Source organism: Impatiens glandulifera, chromosome 8 (assembly GCF_907164915.1).
Source record: "Impatiens glandulifera chromosome 8, dImpGla2.1, whole genome shotgun sequence".
NCBI lineage: Eukaryota > Viridiplantae > Streptophyta > Magnoliopsida > Ericales > Balsaminaceae > Impatiens > Impatiens glandulifera.
This window is the reverse complement of record NC_061869.1, coordinates 22,559,431-22,569,156: the sequence shown is the minus strand read 5'-3', so window position 1 is coordinate 22,569,156 and position 9,726 is coordinate 22,559,431. Positions and strand designations below refer to the sequence as shown.

Below are 9,726 nucleotides of genomic sequence, written 5' to 3'. Positions count from 1 at the left end.
ATTATCTCCCCCTGTCGCCCTCGACGAAAAAGACCGTGGTCTGCAGAGCCTCTAATGCGCATGCTCAATATTTCAAAGAATTCGGTAGTCTAGGACCGCATTTCTTAGAAGCCTTCGGTCTTCTTGCTCCACGGCCAGTCCTTCCTTCGGCCCAGCACGCCAAGTGCAGCAAAAGGGTCATCTTTTTCCGGGCATACTCTAGAATGTCTTCAAACAACCAAGCCCAGTCATTTATCCAGACCAGCAACACATGCTCAACAACATAGCCATGTCTTCCGACTACCTTCCTGGCTGGTGTTCGGTTGTTGGGTTGCTGGGTGAGCCCTTTGAATATTTTTTGGAAATTTTCAGGAGCGTCTTCCAAAACAAGTGAAACAGTTTGGCATTCGTTTTTGCTCTTTATTTGTACCGTGGCAGCAACATTATGATTTTCCAAGGCCTTTTCTAGCTGGTTGCCTTGTATTATATTGACCCGCGACCGAGGGGCACCTTGCTGGACCGAGAAAGTGTGCAAGATAATGACACGTTCGTCCCTTGTCTCAAACACCAAAGGTGGGTCATAAAAATCTGATTCTTGGACGAGTTCTTGAATGCGTTCTTGGACTTCTTGATGATTAAATGGGGCCATGAACAATCTGGATTTGCACCTATAATTGGGCTCCCAATTATCATTGCAAGTGTAGCGCTGGTCTTCCTTGGGATCGGTCGTCCGGTTTGTGCTCGGCCAGACCGTGTTAACAATGCAAGGCGTGGGCAGCAGCGGCGGTTTGGCGCTGTACAAGGGCCTGCGACCGAATCGCAGCAAGAGATCTTTCTTGAATTTATGCCACGTCACTACTTCCATATGGTTGTGATTCCGCAAATATGATTCATGCCACGTTCTTGCCTCTTTTAAGAAGTGAGTGCGGACAATGTCCAGCTTTGTGGCATCATTCGTCTTGCTCTCCCTAAATATTTGCTCGGCAAATAAGAGCCAGCCCTCCAAATCAGTCCCATCAAATTCAGGAATATCAATATTTGTGAGCCGGGTTGGAGGAAGGTAGCAAGAAGCAATATTATAGGGTCGGGTGCGGGGATTTTGACCATTATTAAACGCACCTTTTTCAATGGTTGTCAAGCTTTTTCCAGCAGCATACCTTCTGTCCATATTTTGTTGAAAGGCATTGTGCAAGGCAGCCTGTTCGGTCATATGTTGTTGCTGCAGGGCAGTATTCATGGATGCATATTGTTGGGTCAGCCCTTCGAGTAGGGTTCTAAGATCATCCATCTTTGCTGCTATCTGGTTTCTTTCATTTGAGAATCGTCTTGCTCTGATACCAAGAATGTTACGACTTGTTTCGTAAGGTGTGTTTTGGGTTCAAGAATCAAGTTCTTGATCTATAAGACCGGTGGAAATTCTACAATCAAATGACAGTGGAAGGTTTTCGATAGAGAATTTGGGGGGGAAGGGATAGAAGAATCAAGGGTGCGAAGAGAATTACTGTTGGTCTATACCAAACAGTCCATAATAATAATAATAGACGAATAGGGGCGAAGTCACATCTTCATCATTCTATTCATGGTCCTTGGAGAAGAAAGATCAGCCTTATATAGGTGATGTCTTGCCCCAAAATATTCGGTTACAACAATAAATAGAAAATAATAGAATTCGGTTTGTAAAGTAGAAAATGAAAGCAAAAAAAAATAATAAAACAACAAAACTGAAATCTGGCACATATGCACCATAGGACCGAGACCGGGTGTCGAGAAAGGTTGCTGGAATTTATTCTAGGACCGAGACTTGATTTTAGACCCTAGCACATTCCTACGTTTTTTCCGCCCAAATTTACCGCTCTGTATCATTTCTCTTTTGAAAATATAAACTGTGATTATTCGTCTTTGATTTAATTGATAGAAAATATTAAAGAAGTAGATAAATGATAGTTCACATTAATAAATTTAAGCTGTTTTTTTTTAGATTAAATTTGTTTAGAATCTTTTCAGATTTAGTCATTGTTATTATTAAATAGTAAAACACTCCATTAATAGAAAACAAATAAGATTATGTTAGGTATCAAAGAATTGTAAATTCTAATATGTTAAGATGTCAAAACATAACATTTGGATCAGTTTTGCTATAAAGCAACATGATAGTCCAAATTCATTTGTTTTGTAAAGGATTAAGAGGAATGCACTACATGGAGAAATATTAATGGATGAGAAACTTAGAAGAAGAAATATTATGTGGGCTAACACATGCCATTGAAGATGAAAAGGAATGGCTCAAGATCAGAACAAAAATCTCAAAAAAGAAAAACAAAACTAAGATGATAACCATTTTGATAAGACCCTAACAGATTTTGTTTTCTAAAGGACTAGAGGAATGCACTATTATGTGGACTAACATATTCCATTGAAGATGAAAATCAGTGGCTGAAGATCAGTACAAAAATCTGAATAGAAAAACAAAAATGATAACCATTTTGATAAAGCTCCCTAACAGATTTTGGATTGACTTTAAAAAAGAAAGAAAATAGAATTGCGCATCCGGGGAATCGAACCCCGGTCAGTACCGTGGGAGGGTACTATGATACCACTACACCAGATGCGCTTGTTGAAGGAAACATTTAAATCTATTCTTTTAGACTTTGAAAATTAGGTGATGGTAGAAGGAGATGAAGGTATTTTTTTATGATGAAAATGTTGTCCAATAGACGTGGTATTTGTTTCATATTGGTTATTCTATAAATTTATTTTAAATTTGTCTCTAATGAAATAAAAAATAAATTATTTGAGTTTTTAATTTATTAAATTATTGTAATATATTTTATTTAATTTTTTATAAATAAGTCGAAGGTATTTTATTTAATGAAATAAGTGATTTGATGATTAAAATAACAGTAATGTGATAAAAAAACAAATTTATAAAAAAAATTGAATAAAATTCTAAAATATTTCAAAAAAAAAAAAAGCTCTCAGTGGTACTACTCTTAGAGTATGTTTGATCTCGGAATTTTTAAAATTATTATTATTTTGTTCCAAATATTTTTTAAGGAAAAAATAAGTTATTTTATATTCGTTTAAGATAAATTATTAATATATACACTTTTTATAGAAGATTTCGATGTTATGTCAAATGTTTCCTCCAATCTGAGGATGTCTTACTTTTGTGAACCTTCTAGAGCAATATACTTAATTTCAGGGGCGGAGCCAAGATGAAAAATTATTTGGAGCTGACTCCAACTTGCATATCAGATTTAACTTTTATGCTTCAATAAAATTTCTACGATTATTAGAAGATGGAGACTCGTCATGCCCTCTCAATGCACACGCTTGCAAAGTGAGCCACCGAGTGCTTTCAATAGTTGCTGTAAGCCGTAATCTGTTATTTTGTTTTTCATCTGAAGACTATGCATTCAGTACTTTGTCAATATGACAAAGATATTCATTAGATTATTAAGATATTCAACTGCCCTATTATGTGGTGAAATATTACATCATATATGCATAACAAAAGAGCATCTATCCCCATCATTAACTCGCTTTCAATTTTTGAATCCATCTATTGTAAATGTAGGTTTATGGGGTTGTTTATGTTCGAACAAAAAACATAGGAAACAAAAAACAACATCTTTCAAAGGAGAGTATTCTAACCAAGTAAATTTCTTAAACCAATGACTTTGAAATCGTCGATTTTGATTTCCAAATTTGGTCGGCAGGTACTCATCCTTAATAGGTTGATATGACCTCATCTTAATATAAGCTCGTCTAATTTCATCCCTTTGATTAAAAGGATATTTCCATATCGGAATACGTAATGCTGGATCAAGTTTAAGAGAACTTATATCAACATCAATTTTAGGAGATTTGTTAGATTCTTGAACAGGGATATCAAATTCTTTATTTAAATACCGAATCAAACCAATGTAACTATTTTAACTTGTTTATTAACATTAATTTATATTTTTTTATAAATTTTTGAAATAATTTAAAATTAATAAATATAAAACACTATTATTATTTTAATTTTTATATTTTACCTTTATAAATAATTTGTATTATTAATTATATTGAAATAAATAAAAAATAATGTATAATTATTATATAATATAATTTTAAAATAAATAATATTATTATATGATTTACATTATTTTATTTTATATTTTATTTATATAAATAAATCTTATTTATATATTAATTAAGTTAATTTTAAGTAAAAAATTTAAATACGCAATCTAACTATTTTTTGGCTCTAATTAGAGAAGTGTACATGGATTTGGATCATTTGAAAATCTGATAAGGCTAGAATTTGAGCCTCCAAAGTGCTTATCTTTCATTTCTTAGCACAACCAAATTAAAAATAAACAAAATCTCATAGGTGTCTTTTTAATAAACTAGTATGTAATCCGTGCATTTGCACGAGTAATGATATAAAAACTAGAAAAAAAATATTTTACTCTCACATATATATTCAAATTAACCACAACTCTCGACCCGAAACACTTAAAAAATTAAACATCATTATATATATATATATATATATATATTAGTTACAAAGTTGAACTTATATGGTTAAAATGTACCGCGTTCATTAAATTTGGTATTAAATTTAGAAATAAAGTCTTATTAACCTAGTTGGTTAAATGGTTGTACTTGATTTGTTATGTTGCAATTTCGAAATATACTTGTAACATTTTTAATTTTATTTTTAACCGTTTTAAGTATGTAGACGGGTCAACTCATAATCCGACTCAAATATCAATTTACTCTCATATATATCTAAATTAATCAAAGTTCTCGACCGGGCAATCTGACACTTTTAAAATTAAGCATTATATATATATATATATATATATATATTAGTTAGTTAAAATGTTGAACTTATATTGTTAAAATGTTCCACGTTCATCAAATTTTGTGGTAATTTAAAAAATAAAGTTTTTTATTAGCACATTTGGTTAGAGAGTTGTACTTATTTTTGTTAGGTTGCAAGTTCGAAATACCTATAACATTTTAAACTTTATTTTTAACCGTTTTAAATTTATGAACGGGTCAACCTGTGATCCGACTCAAATATTCATTACTCTCAAATATATATCCAAATTAACCACCACTCTCGACACCGGCAATCCGAACACTTTGAAAATTAAGCATCATTATATATATACAGGACCGGCCCTGGGTAAGACAACATATGCTGCATAGGGCCCCCAATTTTATAGGTACCCCATTTTTTAATATTTAATAATATTATATTATTAATATTAATTTTCCTTTTTTTTTATCTCCTTTAATATTAAATATATATTATAAAATTAATTTTTTTTATCTCCTTTTTAATTCTTCCCTCCCTAAGATATTAATTATTTATATCTCATTTTATATCATTAAAATTATTATTTTTTTACTATTTTAGGGGCCCAAAATTTAATATATATATATTATATAACTTTTTAAATGTTTAATTTTGTTATAATAACTATAGAATTGTCATCAAAAGATTTTAGAAAATCAAAAGACAAAACCATTTAGTTATTTTAAGGCTTAATTAGACCAAATCTAATTGCTAAATGTATTTTAAGAAATCTTTTATATCTATTTAAAAAGAAAATGAAAAAAAAAAATTCATATCTAATTTTAAAAATTAATAAAAAATTGAAATAAAATTAAAAAAATACTATTGATAATTTCTCTTCTTTCTGGGCTGGGCTTGAACACTTGTTATCCAAAAGAATGAAAGCCCAAACCAAAATCAAGAATTGTTTTCTTCGGCAACAAGAAGAAAGAACTCACTTTGTTGAAGTTCCCTTTCGTACTCCTTCTTCTTCTTCCCATCTCCATTTCTGTGGAACTTGAAAGGAATCAGGTGTTTTTTAACTACCCATCATCTGATCGATTAACATGGCCACCGCCATGATGGAGGATAGCAGCTTCGAAGAAGATCAACTTGCTTCAATGACCACTGAGGATATCAATAGGGCTTCTCGTCTGCTTGACAACGAGATACGAATTCTCAAGGTGGGTAATCATTAATGTTTTTACTTTCTCTGAATCCAACTTTTTTTTTTCTGAATTTGCTTCGTTACAGGAAGAATTGCAGCGAACAAATCTCGATTTGGATTCGTACAAAGAAAAGATTAAGGAGAATCAAGAGAAAATTAAGCTGAATAAACAACTTCCTTATTTGGTCGGCAACATTGTTGAGGTAATGTGATGCACTGGGTTTCTTTCCAAAAGATGATAGGACTTATAGTAGATGATTTAACCTAGAACTAATTCTGACTAGATTTACTCTTACTGTTTGACCAAGTTTATGTTGTTGATTCATGCTCGAATTGGTATCATGTATCTTATAAGGTTTTGCTAATTAGATTGGTGGATTCTTTTAGCATTTTAATTTATCACTGTTTGGAGACCAAGGTCTATGATTTTCATGTTTATGAGTTTCTTCCTTTGCAACTGGTCCATTATCTTCTTATGAGGTGTATATTGTGCAGACCCAGTTCTAGTTATTTTTGATGTATTTAAAGGTTTGACTAGATTGTCTTGTTTTAATATAGATTTTGGAGATGAGTCCTGAAGACGAAGCTGAAGAGGATGGTGCTAACATCGATCTTGACTCACAGAGAAAGGGAAAATGTGTTGTGCTCAAGACATCTACACGCCAGGTAAAGAAACTGCCAGTAACAAGCTTATGGCATTAACTTGTCTCTTCTATAGCTTTCAGGCCAAGAATGAATATATTGGTCTTTCCTGTCTTGGCTGAAAATATGCGATTCAGGTTGATGACTGATAAGTTTGTTCTGGGTACTACAGGCAGATGCATTTCAAGGTCCATTAAGTTCAGATCTGATAAAGAATGAGTTAGAATACTTGTAGGAAGTTGGAGTTTCACTTTGCTGAGTTGCACTAAGAAAAATAAATCTTTACAAGGCATCTAATAAGAGGTTTCAGCAAAATATTCAAACCTAATAGGGAAAACTATAAGTTTTAACTTATCCATTGGATATTATATTGACCCCTTTGAAATACTTCTTATTTTTTATTCTATTTCTCAATCATGATTCAGATAAAGAATCAAAACTGGAATATATTTGTGAATGAAAATAGAGATTTTAATAGAGATAAAAATCAGTTGATAACATAAGTGTTTTGAAATGAGGCATTATGCATGTTGTACTAGTATCGTGTTTACATAATTTTTTATGCCAATGGTGGGCATCTATCATCTTCTTTTAGATTTTACATAATAAGAGAAGGGTGTGTATCTAATTGTGAGTTATCTATTATGTTTTGTTTATTCTCATATTGGCAACCTACTTACTTTCTTGCCAAACGATTTGTTCTATATTGGCTGCAGACAATCTTCTTGCCTGTGGTTGGTCTAGTCGATCCTGACAAGCTAAAGCCCAGTGATCTGGTCGGTGTAAACAAAGACAGTTATCTAATATTAGATACATTGCCATCTGAGTATGATTCAAGAGTTAAAGCCATGGAGGTTGATGAAAAACCAACTGAGGATTATAATGACATTGGAGGACTGGAGAAACAGGCAAGTTTCTAATTCTTTGAATTCTAGAACTGCATTAGGATCTTATCTGCTTGATATTTATTAATTAACGACTCTTCCCTTCTTCTTTGAAATTTCTATAGATCCAAGAACTCGTGGAGGCTATAGTTTTGCCATTTACACATAAAGAGCGTTTCAAGAATCTAGGAATTAGACCACCTAAAGGAGTCCTCCTGTATGGACCTCCTGGAACTGGGAAAACTCTAATGGCACGTGCCTGTGCAGCCCAAACAAATGCTACATTTATGAAGCTAGCAGGTCCTCAACTTGTCCAGGTGTAGTTTTTTTTTGCTAACTTCTTCCTTCTTCATGAGCTTTTGATCATCTTTTTTCATCTCATTGAGGATTTATTTATGACCATGTCAATAGATTCAGGCTAAGTAGTTTTCTTATTACAGATGTTCATTGGAGATGGAGCGAAGCTTGTTAGGGATGCTTTTCAGCTTGCAAAAGAGAAATCTCCTTGTATCATTTTCATTGATGAAATAGATGCTATTGGTACTAAACGTTTTGACAGGTAAAAGGGTTTCTTCGATTAGAGAGTTTTTAGTCCTGGTAAATTTTATATGTGGATCAAGTTGTATTATAGAATTATCATTTCTGATGCTTCCCATCTTTTAATATATTTTTCAGTGAGGTGAGTGGTGATAGAGAAGTCCAGAGGACTATGTTGGAGTTGCTTAATCAGCTTGATGGATTTAGTAGTGATGATGGTATTAAGGTCTGTTATTTTGTTTTGAAGAACTTAAAACACATATTTTTTTTGTTCCCTTTTCTTGTATCATGCAGATACTTCATTTTGTGCAGGTGATAGCAGCAACAAATAGAGCTGACATTTTAGATCCTGCACTTATGCGTTCTGGTAGGCTGGATCGTAAGATCGAGTTCCCACACCCCACCGAGGAAGCCAGAGCTCGAATCCTACAGGTCTGTGGGATATGAATATAGAATACTAATGTGTATGATGAAGCCCATTTGAAAACACTTTCTGGAGCTGGATCTGAGTTTGGACGAGAAAACATTGATAAATTTATTTGGAAACACTTTTTTTTTGGTCAAAATGAGATAATATTATGGAACATAACTTAGTTAGACATATATTCATAAATTTATTGACGTTTTCTCATCCCAACAAGTATTTCCAAATGAGCATGATTCTGGATTAAAAAATGTTTGGAAATTAAATTTAGTTAGATACACATTCATATATTTAGATAAGTGTTTCCAAATGAGCATGATTCTGGATTAAAAAATGTTTGGAAATTAAATTTAGTTAGATACACATTCATATATTTAGATAAGTGTTTCCACATGGGGGATTAATGTATTGACAAACGAGTTCTATGCTTATTATTTACTTTTGGAAATGTAGATCCATTCAAGAAAGATGAATGTCCATCCGGATGTTAATTTTGAAGAGCTTGCCCGATCAACCGATGATTTCAATGGGGCGCAACTCAAAGCTGTGTGTGTGGAAGCAGGCATGCTTGCTTTGCGACGTGATGCCACTGAGGTGAGTTTTTCTCTATTGTATTATTGATGGCTATTGTTAGCGAAAAGGAATGTTATGTGAATTGCAATTTGTAGGTGAACCATGAGGACTTCAATGAAGGCATTATCCAGGTGCAAGCCAAAAAGAAAGCAAGCTTGAATTATTATGCATAGAGAGAGGTCTTATGTTGGCTGCCTTTTTGGTGGAAAACAACTACTCTTTTAAAGTTTATGCTTGAATGTTTAGACTATGTGGTATCTTTCACTATGTACTTGTGTTTCTTTCCTTTTGTTCACTAATCAATTTGGAAACAGTATGCCATTTCTTTAATTATAAGGTTGGTTTCACATATATATTATTACATTCAATTACTATCTTCAAGACATTCAGTTTTTGATATTATTTGTTCTTAAACAAGCTCATAATCTTGATTTTATGTAGTGGTGGGATTGGAGTAGTAACCTTAGGATTGAATGTCCAATCCATAGAAGAAAATGAAATCATGGTTAAAATTGCTTATCAGAAGGCTTCATTTGGAAGTAATTTTGTATTTTTATATATGGATTTGAATGATAAATGATTTTGAGGAGAAATGTGATTTATATTTGATAATGATGTTTTTAGTAGAATGTTCAAATAATTAAGTTGAGCTTGGTTTGATTATATTAGATGATGATGGTGTGAT

General features: G+C 32.6%; 1 protein-coding gene and 1 non-coding gene across 2 annotated transcripts; one reads left to right on the top strand and one right to left on the bottom strand.

Moving 5' to 3' along the window:
* Positions 1 to 2,519: 2,519 nt before the first annotated feature.
* TRNAG-CCC lies at positions 2,520 to 2,590 on the bottom strand. Its single transcript has one exon. It is a non-coding gene; the product is annotated as a tRNA-Gly (tRNA).
* Positions 2,591 to 5,778: 3,188 nt separating this feature from the next.
* Positions 5,779 to 9,389, top strand: LOC124911918 (26S proteasome regulatory subunit 6A homolog A). Its single transcript, XM_047452450.1, has 10 exons — positions 5,779 to 5,997; positions 6,068 to 6,184; positions 6,540 to 6,647; positions 7,340 to 7,531; positions 7,633 to 7,824; positions 7,948 to 8,066; positions 8,183 to 8,270; positions 8,357 to 8,476; positions 8,922 to 9,062; positions 9,137 to 9,389. The coding sequence occupies exons 1-10, from the start codon at positions 5,881 to 5,883 to the stop codon at positions 9,212 to 9,214; spliced, it is 1,272 nt and encodes a 423-aa protein (XP_047308406.1). The 5' UTR covers positions 5,779 to 5,880; the 3' UTR covers positions 9,215 to 9,389.
* The last annotated feature ends 337 nt before the right edge of the window (positions 9,390 to 9,726 follow it).

Coding starts and splice junctions, on each gene's coding strand:
- LOC124911918 (XM_047452450.1), top strand. CDS start 5,881: ATGGCCACCGCCATGATGGAGGATAGCAGCTTCGAAGAAGATCAACTT. Junction 6,648..7,339: donor TCAAGACATCTACACGCCAG/GTAAAGAAACTG, acceptor TATTGGCTGCAG/ACAATCTTCTTGCCTGTGGT. Junction 8,477..8,921: donor CCAGAGCTCGAATCCTACAG/GTCTGTGGGATA, acceptor TTGGAAATGTAG/ATCCATTCAAGAAAGATGAA.